The sequence below is a fragment of the Nansenia antarctica genome (assembly GCF_963989245.1).
Source record: "Nansenia antarctica genome assembly, chromosome: 8".
Taxonomy (NCBI): Eukaryota; Metazoa; Chordata; class Actinopteri; order Argentiniformes; family Microstomatidae; genus Nansenia; species Nansenia antarctica.
The window spans coordinates 25,368,026-25,381,822 of record NC_137678.1 but is presented as its reverse complement, the minus strand read 5'-3'; the positions used below and the strand labels follow the sequence as shown (position 1 = coordinate 25,381,822).

The window sequence follows — 13,797 nt, the reverse complement described above, 5'->3', positions numbered from 1 at the left end:
TGTCAACATCCTGAACTAACTATTTAAACACATTTGAAAGACTACTAGTGATCTTTTCTTTCCTTCCCTTTCTCCCCCCCCCTACTACTCCCCCACCCCCCCTCTCTCTCTCTCCATATTTACTCTCCTCCTCTCACCTGGATAATACTCTCTATCTCTAGTTCCTGACGTTCCTTCTCCCTATCCAGCTCTTGAATGCTGGGCTCATCTGATTGGCTGCTGCAGCTGTTCCGGGGTTTCAGGCTGCTCTCTCGTTGGCTGTTCCCCCGCTGGTCCCTCCTACACTGCTTCAGCTCCTGGTGTAGGGAGGACTTCCCCTCGCACTGGAGACGGAGAGCTGTTTGAATGCCTGACAACACACACACACACACACACACACACACACACACACACACACACATTGCCTCATTACAGTTGCTCCTTGAACACTGCACTACAGCCCACTCACACACTCACTACCTCACACACTCACTACCTCACACACTCACACACTCACACACTCACTACCTCACACACTCACACACTCACACACTCACACACTCCCTACCTCACACACTCACACACTCACACACTCACACACTCACACACCCTCTGGTGGCTGTTGTCTGGTGGCGGTGGTGGAGGTGGAGGAGGAGGTGTTGGCTGGGATCCCTGTGAAGCCCGTGAGGCTCCTGTCTCGGCCCATGAACTCCCCGAACATGTCCCTGAAGGGGTCCCCCCCCACCTGGGTGCTCTCCTCCACACGCACCTCCCTCTTGGTCTCCCCCGCCCGCGTCTTACTGATCTCCGTGCGCTCCGTGCGCGTGTACGTGTGGCTGCTGCGCGTGAACGTCCTGGTGTGGCGCTCCTGGGCGGACACCATCTGAAACCAGTTACCTAGGGTGGGGAGGGAGGGAGGGAGGGAGGGAGGGATGGAGAGAGGGAGGGAGGGATGGAGGGAGGGAGGGAGGGAGGGAGGGATGGAGGGAGGGAGGGAGAGAGGGAGGGAGAGGGAGGGAGGGAGGGAGGGATGGATTGGGAGGGATGGAGGGAGGGAGGGAGAGAGGGAGGGAGGGAGGGAGGGATGGATTGGAGGGATGGAGGGAGGGAGGGAGGTAGGGAGGGAGGGAGGGAGGGAGGGAGGGAGGACAGAGGAGGAGGAAGGGAAGGAGGAAGGAAGGAAGGAAGAAAAAGAAAAAGCAAAGGAATGAAAAATAGGGCGATACAATTCAAAGGAATGCGAAGCGGGGGGCGTGTGTGTGCGTGTGTGTGTGTGTGCAGCCTGGTCTCACACGGCAGACGTCAGAATTCGACGTTTTCCATCGCATCCAAACGTCGAATTCCGACGTTCGCTCGTTTGAAAGCGCAGGGGTGCGCCTGTTATGTGCGCCTGTCGGGGCTTCTCTCGGGATTATTCCATTTTGAATTGCATTTGCATTAATTAGTTAGGCCACATTTTGAGATACAACCAACGGAGAGGGTTAGGGTTACCCTAACCCTAACCTTAACCCTAACCTTAACCCTAACCTAACCCTAACCCTAACCTTAACCCTAACCATAAATGTGGCCTAACTAATTAATGCAAGTGCAATTCAAAATGGAATAATCCCGAGAGAGCCCCGACAGGCGCACATAGCGAGCTACACGTCGGAATTCGACGTTTGGAGTCTGCCGTGTGAGACCAGGTTGGTGTGTGTGTGTGTGTCTGCGCGTGTGTGTGTGTGTATGTCTGTGCGTGTATGTCTGTGTGTGTGTGTGTGCGTGCCTGTACAGGTGTGTAAGAAGAGGAAAAAGGAAGAGGAGGAGGAAGGAGGGATGACAGCCAGAGGGGTGTACTGTATCCTTCTGTGTATTGGGGTGGTCTTCATGACCACACACAGACCCTAACATGACCACAGTGCTCCTCAGCGGTCGGTTCCCACCTGGTATTTTGAGGTTGAGGTCGCAGGTGCTTCCCACAGTGGCGATGGAGGGCGCCTGTCTCTTCCTGGTGATGCTCTCCTTTATCCTGCCCTCCCCGCAGATCTTCACCGTGAACGGACTTCCTGTCGGACAGACGGAATCGACCAATCACAAAACACACACGTCAGAAAAACCGAATCCACACCAGAAGCGTGTAACACTTAAATTTTAGCATAGAGGGGAATAAAGCCGCCTCAAATCCTCAACATTCTAGAACAGTGGTTCTCAACATTCTAGAATAGTGGCAACCTTTTTTGAGCCAGCGGCCCCCTGTCCATTATCCAGGCCTCTTACCGCCCCCCATCAAAAAAAGTAGGCTTATTTTCTTCCCTGAATATGAATGTTGACTAATGTGTTAATATCATTTAAAAAGCATGTCACCGAATGCCAAATAATAGATTTGATTTGATTTGACTGGGCAGAAAAGTGAATGTGAATAAAATGATGTTTTATGAGTGTTAAACAAACTCAGACAAGAGCAGAGAACACAAACAGACCGCTAGGGAGCAGCAGCAATTTCACACATGTCCGGTGCAGAATAAACAGTAGGCTACAAAACTAGAATCTAGAACGTCCATGGCTGACGTTATTGGCTGACGGCTGACGTTATTCACCAGAAACGCATACATATGATGACGCCTCTTTTTCTAGCCAATAGAAGTATTGTTGCAAGGTCAAACTACCACATAAAACACTTTGGGCTCTTGGGTGGTGAGTGAGCGGTGTGGAATTCTTTGGCAGTGGGTGAGTTAACATTTTGTTCTCGTTACACACTGCCCCTTTCATGACACACCCATAGGGAAATAAGTCTGTTATTTGTTCTTCTTCTTCTTCTTCTGTTTGAAGAAGAGAGTATTTATTTCACACAGGCATATCAAGGGCCACCCCTGTGGGGCTGCGAGGACCCCCTGATACCCCCCTAGTGGTACCCACCTGGGACGTGCTTATTATTATTATTCTGTTTGAAGAAGAGAGTATTTATTTCACACAGGCATGTCGAGGGACGCCCCTGTGGGGCTGCGAGGAGGACCCACCTGGGACGTGCTGGTCGGCGAACTTGATGTTGATGATGTAGTTGCCGGGCTCCGTGGGGCAGTAGGTGACCTTACAGGTGCCGTCCTCCACATCCTCACAGTTAATGTCCACCTTACTGGGCCCCTCGATGGACAGACCCAGACCTCCATAACCTGGGAGGGGAGGGGGGGGGAGAGAGAGGGGGGGGGGGGGGAGAGATAGAGAGGGAGAGAGGTGGGGAGAGAGAGAGATAGAGGGGGGGAGGGGGGAGAAAGAGAGGGGGGGTGAGAGATAGAGGGAGAGAGGGGGAGAAAGAGACGGGGGGGTGAGAGATAGAGAGGGAGAGGGGTGGGGAGAGAGAAGGAGAGAGGTGGGGAGGGAGAGAGATAGAGGGAGGGAGGGGGGGAGAAAGAGACGGGGGGGTGAGAGATAGAGGGAGAGGGAGGGGGGGAGAGAGAATAAGAGTGATAGGGAGAGAGAGGGAAAGAGATAGAGGGAAGGAGGGGAAACAGCGGGATAAAAAAAAAAAACGGTTACACCGGGAAAAGTCATTAAACGACGATCAAGATGAAGACGTGTGGCGCATAGAGAACACATCGTGATCAACACGGCCGGTAGCGTAGCCGGTGCGACCAGTACTCAAGTTGTAAAAGAAAGTCAGGGGGGATGGTGGATTTTATCATGCGGGGACAATTTTAGCATCCCCACAGCGTCAGTGATTTCAGTGTCAGTGACTTGGTAAAAATGTCATTGCATGTGTGCGTGCCCCCTCCCTCGCCCCCACAGTATTTTACTCAATATGGTCAAAACTAAAATGTTGAAATAGCAGTGATACCACGTTCACTGATAAAATGACATAAGGGATGGAAAGGGGGGATGGCAGTTTTAGAAGGGGGATGATTATGACCGTTTTTATTTCAGGGGGATGCCATCCCCCCTCAACTCGAGTGCTGGGTGTGACCATCGTACCCAGTACAGCGACCACGTCCCCCCTCCTCCTCCTCCTCCTCCTCCTCTCACCTGCGCTCCTGGTGTCCACGATGAACTCCGCCACCTCGAAGGTGTGTCCCTCCACCAGCCCCTGGCCGAACACCTTCACCTTGGAGGCGTCCCCGATCTCTGATTGGCCCACCATGATCTTGAAGGGGCTGTTGGTCACGTGCTTCCCGCTCTTCTTGACGCTGACCACGTGCTCGCCCACCTCCTTGGGCGTGAACGAGATCCCTGAAGGGGGGGAGGGGGAGAGAGGGGGGGGCGGGGGGTACAGCGGAAACTCAGTCAGGGTTTATTGCTGCTACCTTCATCACACCCGTGTCCATTGTGGTATTATTATTATATTGTGTTGTATTGTTGATTTGTGATGTTAGAATTATAAGGTTCTATCTCCATTTTTGTCAAAATTTAGTTTTTTACATAATCTGATCCATTAGGTGTTTATTAATATTTTTTAAATGTTGACATTTTTGAGTTAGTAATTCATAAAATACAAAGGCTCCATCTCACAAAACATAATGGAATGTAAAAACTTTGACGCTCAATATCTCTGAACTACCCTAAACGGAGATAGAACCTTATAATTCTAAGCTCACGGATTGTTGTTGAGCGAGGAGCTAGAACACAAAAAAGCATTTCACTTCATCACTTACAGGTTGTATGAGGTGTATTTGACCAATCAGATTGTATTGTATTTCATTGGATACCACATAGATAGACATCAGCGTTAAGGCCAATGCACACGGCGTGCGATTTTTTTTGCCGGACAAAATTCGATTTTGAAGTTTGAATTGAAGTCTATGAGAAAAATTCTACCGCGAAAATTCGATTCCATTCGTTTTGAATGGGACAAAGCACACGGCGGCCGGTTTTTGTCGCACTGTCAAATTTTGTAAAAGTTTGTGGTGCGACGGATTATTGCATCACAATGGGACAATTGGGAAAACTTCAACTGGTCTATCTAAATTAATTGAGTCACTCATAACGGGGAGAGAGACTGGAGCATACATTTTACACACGTCTTTCGGTCATAGACAGCTAGCTTGCTGAGTATCAACTAATTTTCCATAACGTAAAAAGGAGGCGGTTGGTTGTGGGTCTACGAGATTCTGCAGTCTCACAATGAAATGAGAGTTCAACTTGGTCAACAGTTGAGGCTTGAGTGTACAGGAGGACCGCTCCAGACAACTTACTTCAGGTTGAACAGACAGGAGTTTGACATGGATCTGGGAGAGATTGGAGCCGTCGTCTCCAAGATGCCAACCACATTGCGAGAGTATAAAATATGTGCTTTAAGGAGGGTATTGTAGTGCCATAAAACGAGAGTCGTAGGCGGAGCGGAGACATTTCGGAGCTAGCATCAAAACACTAGTCTATTGCGTTACTGTACTCTTATAAACTGTTTAATAACAGCTTCCAATACAAACGGAACCAAATTAATTGTAACAGTAGTTTGAAAAACATTAGTGTAACATACATAATACATACATGAATACAAACGGAACCAAATTAATTGTAACAGTAGTTTGAAAAACATTAGTGTAAAATACATAATACATACATGCAATTTCAAATTACAAATATAGTGTTGTCAGGGCTTGACATTAAGCTTTTTCAGTGAACTTATCTATAACTTTGCATACCTGCATTCTTATGAATATGTTGGTTTTGTTTATACGTGCTTTAGGGAGGGTATTAAGTTATTTAACATGATGGCATATATTTACATGTGAATAAAATATTACTAAAAAGGTATTATCATTGTTGTTATTTGTATTTTGTACTGTGCAGCCAAAAAGGCTATCGTAAATCTTTGAGCAAGTAACGTTATTTATACTTATAATATATACTATACTATATATATTAAATTAGTTTACTCAAATATCTACGATAGTGTTTTTGTCTGCAAGGGGTTGCCAGATTTCTAGCACGACTGAATGACCAGCCAAATTGTACACACGTTGTATAGACACTGGCAACCCAAAATGTATATTTACTCTACTGTACGTACGTTGTTAAGTGAAATGCATTATATATGTCCTCAGTTGAATATATTGCAGTGTTTCCCCTAGGTTTGCTGCCTTGGGGGGGTGGCATGGACCGTGGAATTGGAATTGGCATTGAATTGGAATTGGGGTGGCATGGACCCTGCGACATACCAGCGTCATGTCCAGGGGGTGTACTTGTGCATCAAGCCGCCTCACGCTACGGAAACAGGAGATAGGCTCCTGCCCTATGGGCCGTTAGGCTCCAGAACCATCGGTTCACAAGGCTACTTATGTGGTCTTGACTACCTGTCCACTTTCTCACCTGGTTCTTGCGCTCTCTCTCTCTGGTGTGCCGACACCATCCTGCTCTCTCTCCTTCTCTCCCTCTCTATTTCTCTATCCTCCTCTCCCTCTTTTGCTGTCAACCAAAAGGCGAACATAACAACCAGAGTATTTATAATCTAATACGAGGTATAAATTGATCCATATCAATGTATAACATAATTATAATAGCTTTTGGATTGCTGTGGGCAATGCAGTCAGATAATGTCATTTTGACATTACTCTCACCTGAAAAAAGATCATGTCCAACTATAAAAAAACAGACATTTCCAATGCTTCAATCCACTGTCCATGTACTGTAAATATGCCATTATGGTATTACCATGAAGCCCAATTCTAGCAGAATAAGAAAGATTGTATATCTACTTTAACTAAAATAATAAAGTCAAGTGCATCCAGTTAGCTCTTTAGCTGGCAAGTGTGCAGCAGACTAGCTCATCTCATCACCTCTGAGCTAGCTAGCTAGCTTGCTAGTTCTTTGACTATTTACACCATGGAATTATAGTCACACACTTTCTAGTCACAATAATAACGACCAATTTTAACCAACGTTCTCAGTCAGAACACTCAGCAAGTACATTTGCTAACGTTTCAACTTGCTTACTCTCATCTGCAGACGTCTCACCCGGCAAAAACTCTCTCGCGTCTCGCGCACACACTCGTCTCGCGCACAATCTTGTATTATTCTCCAGCGCGGCACAGTGCGAAGCGAAGTGTGGAGATAGGTTTGACTATGCGAGACTACTGGCGGACTAACGTTACCAACGAGCCTATGGGCTTGCCACTCGCCAGATTCGGTTGGGTGCGTTAAAAAAACGCAGATATTTTAGCCTGCTTGTCAGATGTTTGGTGTTTACATCCGTAATAATTCCTCTTTCTAAGGGGGGCGGGTGGTTCCGTTGTGGGGGGCGGCCTGCCCCCCCAAGGCAATGGTAGGGGAAACACTGTATTGTGTTTATCCTATGCCCAGGTTAATGAGGGGATGCAGTGCTGTTGTTGTATAAGACTGCAGGCTTGTGTGTTGTTAATATTGTAGCGAACGGGAACTTGGTAGTGTAACTCGCCCCATGCGGGGGGTCGAACCCCATCTCCCGCATAACCGCGCTAACCACAACACCAAGAGAGTTAACTCCCTTGGCGGAGCTGCTAACAGACCTCGGGGGGGGTTGGTTAAGTAAGTGCGTAGTGGAATTGGTAGTGTAACTCGCCCCATGCGGGGGTCGAACCCCGATCTCCCGCATAACCGCCGGCCGCGCTAACCACAACACCAAGAGAGTTAACTACCTTGGTGGAGCTGCTAACGGACCTCATACAGGTTTGTTACAATATGTTGATGTGTTGATGCACTTGTCCGAGTTGTTGTCTACCATTCTAAGTTAGCTCGGCTGAGCGAAAGAGTTTTATTCCTTTTGGTGAGAGAAAATAAAACCATGCCCGAGGGCAAAACAGTTCATCGTCTCCGATATTGATTCTCCCCGAGTGCAACGTAGGTGGAAGCTGCCATCATAAATGTTAACATACGTGTATGTAATTTACTGGTAACCTGAATGGATGAAATGGATGACGAAAAGCTCATAACTTGTCAACCAGTCAACCTGACATCTTCAATTGTGGATGGAGCAATCATCTATTTTAACGGTTTGACAGTCAAGGGCAAGATATGAACATCACCATCAGCCAGCCACTACACCTATATAGTAAGTAAGTAAGTAAGTAAAGCTTTATTTATATAGCACCTTTCATACAAGAAATGCAGCTCAAAGTGCTTTACAACAGGAATAAGAACATAACTTGAACATAAACAACATAACTTGTCTTATAACTTGTCTTAAGCGCTGTATGCTAGTGTGGACATAGAACAGTCATTTCTGTGGTTCTTCTTTTTAACACTAGAACAGCCGTGCCTTTTTTACCTACTATAAGAGCCGCCTCGGGGGCCAAATGACCATAGCTTTACTCTGGAAAGCTGCTAATTACACACAACGACCACTAGTTGGCCGGCTTGTAAATTAGCCTGCCTCCTACACAGAAAAACTGCAAAATAGCTTCATACTAGCTTATCCTGATGTGATTTTGAAAATGTAAGGATACTGGGTGGTAGAACGCACATATCTAGGAAAAGTCATGAAAGGAGGGTCCTGAAATTTGATCGAGTGCAAAGATATTAGGGTTTTTACTCGCATAGCCCACAGCTGCAACTATACACATTACTAGCTATACGAATTACTGCATGCATGATTTATTTCCGTGTCATGCCACATAGCTACACGGCCCATTTCACATACAAGACGCCTATATTACATAATAATAACAATCGAGCATGTAGGCACAATATTGTAGCGTGAACGCAGGAACATTCGTCAGCCAGACGGACTTACATATTGAGCCTCATCGGTTGGACGCAGTGCACCGCTCAGACCCCACGGGGGGGTCTCAAATACCCGGCGAGTTACGTGCCCTTTTAATTATTTACTATTCAGCCAATATGTCCAATGTTTGTCTTATTTATAGGCCTATGATTATTTGAATGGGATGAATTTGTACTACTGTATATTTATGATGATTAATTGAGATGCATGATCAGTTGTGGAAGTTGAGTCCTAGGGGCGAATAGCTAGATGTTGGACTGTCTCCGTCCTCCGAATCTATGTCTGCCTGATCATCGCCCATAATAATAAAGTGGCTTTTATAATACACCTTTCTGGCTGTGTGTTTTGTGCGCTCCCTCTCCTGACATTTTACCAATACCCCTAAATCAGGGGACCCACATATTTTATCACAATATGTCCAGTTGTATCTTGTACAAATTGTGGAAGCAAGGCAAGCAATATTGGTAGAGCCTATTGTAATCAGCCTGCCTGGTCCGACTACGTAACAATAAAGTAACAATTGAGAATGGAATGTTGTGGTGCGACAAAATCGCATCGCACGCCGTGTGCATTGGGATGAGATTTTCTATGATTTTCTCATAGACTTCAATGGTGTGAGTTGAAAATCGAATTTTGCGGTGCGACAAAATCGCATCGCACGCCGTGTGCATTGCAATCGAATGTTGTCCGGCGACAAAAATCGCACGCCGTGTGCATTGGCCTTTAGAACGAAGCAATGTATAGGTCATGTATTTCAGGTAAGCGCTGTATGCTAGTGTGGACATAGAACAGTCATTTCTGTGGTTCTTCTTTTTAACACTAGAACAGCCGTGCCTTTTTTACCTACTATAAGAGCCGCCTCGGGAGCCAAATGACCATAGCTTTACTCTGGAAAGCTGCGAATTACACACAACGACCACTAGTTGGCCGGCTTGTAAATTAGCCTGCCTCCTACACAGAAAAACTGCAAAATAGCTTCATACTAGCTTATCCTGATGTGATTTTGAAAATGTAAGGATACTGGGTGGTAGAACGCACATATCTATGAAAAGTCATGAAAGGAGGGTCCTGAAATGTGATCGAGTGCAAAGATATTAGGGTTTTTTAGGGTTTTTACTCGCAGGGTCGAATGACCCCACCCATGGCTGTTCTAGTGTTAAACCTAGCTTTCCCCTTGGCTGCCATCTTGCCAGGTCTCTGTCTCCAAAAAAACGAGCTTCACGCTGGTCGATCATGAAGGCTGAATGAGACCAGTGAAGGGCCTGGGCGGCAGGCCTGGCGAGGGGCTCACCGATGTGGCGGTTGGGCAGCCTCTTCAGCAGGCAGGGCTCCTCGTTGCCGGACGGCGCTCTGATGCTCGCCGTCAGGCTGCTCAGGTCCGTCTCCGTGATCTTCAGAGACACGTCTGTCGCGGTGCCGACGTTGAGCTGGGACGTCCTCACGGAGTCGTCGCCTATGGGGGAGAGGGGGGGGAGAAGAGAGAGAGAGAGAGAGATGAAACAGAGACCGACAGACAGACAGAGGGTATTAGTGAGATTGTTGGAGAGAGAGAGACGCATACACTCATACATCTCTCTCTCTCTCTCTCTCTCTCTCTCTCTCTCTCTCTCTCTCTCTCTCTCTCTCTCACACACACACACTCATAGGGCTTACACACCGGCAGTGCCGAACGCCGGTTCGCGTTCGCGTGCCGAAACCTCCGAACGTTGGCGCTGTCTGGCGAACGATACACTGGTATGAACGCGGGCTCGTTCGTCAGACAGCGCCAACGTTCTGAGGTTTCGGCACGCGAACGCGAACCGGCGTTCGGAACTGCCGGTGTGAAAGCCCTAACAGAGACACGCACGCACAGACACTCACACTCACACTCACACTCACACTCACACTCACACTCACACTCACACTCACATTTTAATCATTTATTTCTGTCCACATAGAAACAAGTATACAAGGACACAAATACTGAAGGCACAGATGGGATGCATTCACAAACACACACTCACACACACACACACACACACACACACACACGCACGGTACCTGTGATCTTAGCGGTGAAGGGGCTTCCGGGGATGTGCTTGTCGTCAAACTTGACGATGATGTTGTAGTCTCCCGGGACGGTGGGCAGGTAGGACACGGTGCAGGTCCCGTCCTTGTTGTCCTTGCAGCTGATCTCTGCCTTAGAGGGACCCTCCACCGCCAGGGACAGACCACCTGGAGGGGTGGGGGGGGGGGGGGTGAGGGTGAGAGTAGCAGGGGAGGAAAGTAAAAGAGGGGGAAGGGAGAGAAAGAGGAAATGTGTATGTTGTGAATACCATGGTGGTGATCTGATCTGGTCTGGTCTGGTCTGGTCTGGTTGGGTTTGGTTTGGTTTGGTCTAGTCTGGTCAGGGTCTAGTCTGGTCTGGTCTGATCTGGTCAGGTCTGGTCTGGCCTGGTCTGGCTTGGTCTGGTCTGGTCTGGCCTGGTCTGGCTTGGTCTGGCTTGGTCTGGTCTGGCCTGGTCTGGCTTGGTCTGGTCTGGTCTGGTCAGGGTCTAGCCTGGTCTGGTCTGGCTTGGTCTGGTCTGGTCTGGTCTGGCTTGGTCTGGTCTGGTCTGGCTTGGTCTGGTCTGGTCTGGTCTGATCTGGCTTGGTCTGGTCTGGTCTGGCTTGGTCTGGTCTGGTCTGGTCTGGTCAGGGTCTAGCCTGGTCTGGTCTGGCTTGGTCTGGTCTGGTCTGGTCTGGTCCGGTGTGGTATGTTACCTTCTCCTGCGTCCTTGGTGACGATGGTGAAGGTGGCGGGCTTGTTGACCATGCCGTGGCTGAGGCCAGGGCCGTAGGCAGTCACATGACCACTGTTGATGGCGTCCACGTAGAACTGCAGCGGACTTCCTGTGACACGAAGACAGGAGGCAGAGTGGAGAAATTAGACCTCGCTACTTCCTGTATGGAGTATGGCACATGGGGTCTGTGTCCTTGTGTTTCTGTATGAGTGTGTGTGTGTGTGTGTGTGTGTGTGTGTGTGTGGGTGTAATGTCTGTAAGTGTCCAGTGTGTGTATGCAGGCGCGCGTGTGTGTGGGTGGGTGTAATGTCTGTATGCATGCGTGTGTGTAATGTCTATGTGTGTGTGTGTGTGTGTGTGTGTTTGTGTTTGTGTGTGTGTGTGTACCTGGGATGTGGTTGCCGTCATACTTGATGTCCATCTCGTGCAGGCCCTTCTCTGAGGGGTGTGTGTGTGTGTGTGTGTGTGTGTGTGTGTGTGTGTGTGTATGTGTACCTGGGATGTGGTTGCCGTCATATTTGATGTCCATCTCGTGCAGGCCCTTCTCTGTCGGGGCGTACTTCACTGTGACCGTCCCGTCCTTGTTGTCGGTGATGTGGGGCCGGGCGGTCTTACCTGAGGGCATCCTCACCTCCCCTGGAACCACACACACACACACACACATAGGTGTGATATTAGCATATGTATAGCATGTCTATTAAAGGAACACACAGACACACACACACGTAGACGTACACGTACATGTATGAACACACACACTCAACACACACACATATACTGTACACCCACACGCCTACACAGACATTACACACACACACACACACACACACACACACACACACTGTACACCCACACACACCTACACAGACATTACACACACACACACACACATACTGTACACCCACACACACCTACACAGACATTACACACACACACACATACTGTACACCCACACACACCTACACAGACATTACACACACACACACACACACACACTGTACACCCACACACACCTACACAGACATTACACACACACACATACTGTACACCCACACACACCTACACAGACATTACACACACACACACACATACTGTACACCCACACACACCTACACAGACATTACACACACACACACACACACATACTGTACACCCACACACCTACACAGACATTACCCACACACACACACACACACACACACACACACACACACACACACACACACACACACACACAGTCTCACCTGTGATCTCTCCCTTCTGCACAGTGAAAGGAATGACCAGGTTGAAGGGGCGGAGCATAGGTTCCATCACGTCGCCGGGGGTGACGGGCTCTTCCTGTGCCTGAGAGAGAGACAGAGCATTAGCATTAGCATTCTGGGCTATGTCACTGAGCTCCAGGACAGGGACGGGGGGACAGGGGGGATGGAGGTGAAAGCACAGCCGGAGCGGAGGCCATGCCTCAGGGCAGACAGGACAGGCGAGGCCCAGGCTTGGAAGGCCCGAACTGTAGGAGAGCTGGAACAGAAACAGTCAAAGCCACGAGGAAGAGAGTCATGCACTGTACGCCAACACACACACACACACACACACACACACACACACACACACACACACACACACACACACACACACGCTGTATAAAAACACTGAATGCTGTTTGTAGAAAGAGAAACATTGATAACAGCCAATAATCGGCATCGAATCCTATGGAACAGCACTGGTAACTCATATTCGTAAGGCATATTCATAGCAGCAAGCGTAGAGTCAGATAGTACGGAGAGAGTATGGATAGTACGGAGGAGACGATATGGAAGTGTACGAGAAAGAGTGTGGATGAAATGAGGCTCGGCCAAAGTGGGGTGGGGGGGGGGGGGGCAGACAACGTTTTGGAAATGTATGGATGAAAATAAAAGGGAGGGATCAATCGATGAGGGAGGCGTGATGGAGGGGGGAGGGAGGGGGCGAAGAGGGTTTATAGGTGAGCAGTAGAAGGGGGAGGAGGGGGGAGGGCGTAGAGGGTTTATAGGTGAGCAGTAGAAGGGGGAGGAGGGGGGAGGAGGAGGGAGGGAGGGGGCGTAGAGGGTTTATAGGTGAGCAGTAGAAGGGGGAGGAGGGGGGAGGGGGGGGGCGTAGAGGGTTTATAGGTGAGCAGTAGAAGGGGGAGGAGGGGGGAGGAGGAGGGAGAGGGGGGAGGGCGTAGAGGGTTTATAGGTGAGCAGTAGAGGGGGGAGGAGGGGGGAGGAGGAGGGAGGGGGGGGAGGTGTATACCCAGTGAGGGGGCAAGCCCACGTAAGGTGCGTAGGGCTGCTGTAACTGCAGCTTGTCACACGGCTCCTCAATTATAGGGATGGTGTCACTGGCCTAGCGGGGAGGTAAGTCACACAC

The 13,797-nt window shown here is 48.9% G+C and overlaps 1 protein-coding gene across 1 annotated transcript in view; it reads right to left on the bottom strand.

The window, feature by feature from the left end:
* The window catches only part of flncb (filamin C, gamma b (actin binding protein 280)), a gene marked incomplete at its 3' end in the record, with an annotated part of 81,225 nt that overhangs the window by 416 nt on the left and 67,012 nt on the right, over positions 1-13,797 (bottom strand). Inside the window, 11 exon segments of the mRNA XM_080538226.1 lie at positions 138-323; positions 587-876; positions 1,902-2,024; positions 2,976-3,128; positions 3,976-4,179; positions 9,939-10,100; positions 10,688-10,861; positions 11,390-11,518; positions 11,905-12,045; positions 12,654-12,753; positions 13,681-13,773. Coding sequence (XP_080394352.1) covers positions 138-323; positions 587-876; positions 1,902-2,024; positions 2,976-3,128; positions 3,976-4,179; positions 9,939-10,100; positions 10,688-10,861; positions 11,390-11,518; positions 11,905-12,045; positions 12,654-12,753; positions 13,681-13,773 — 1,755 coding nt within the window.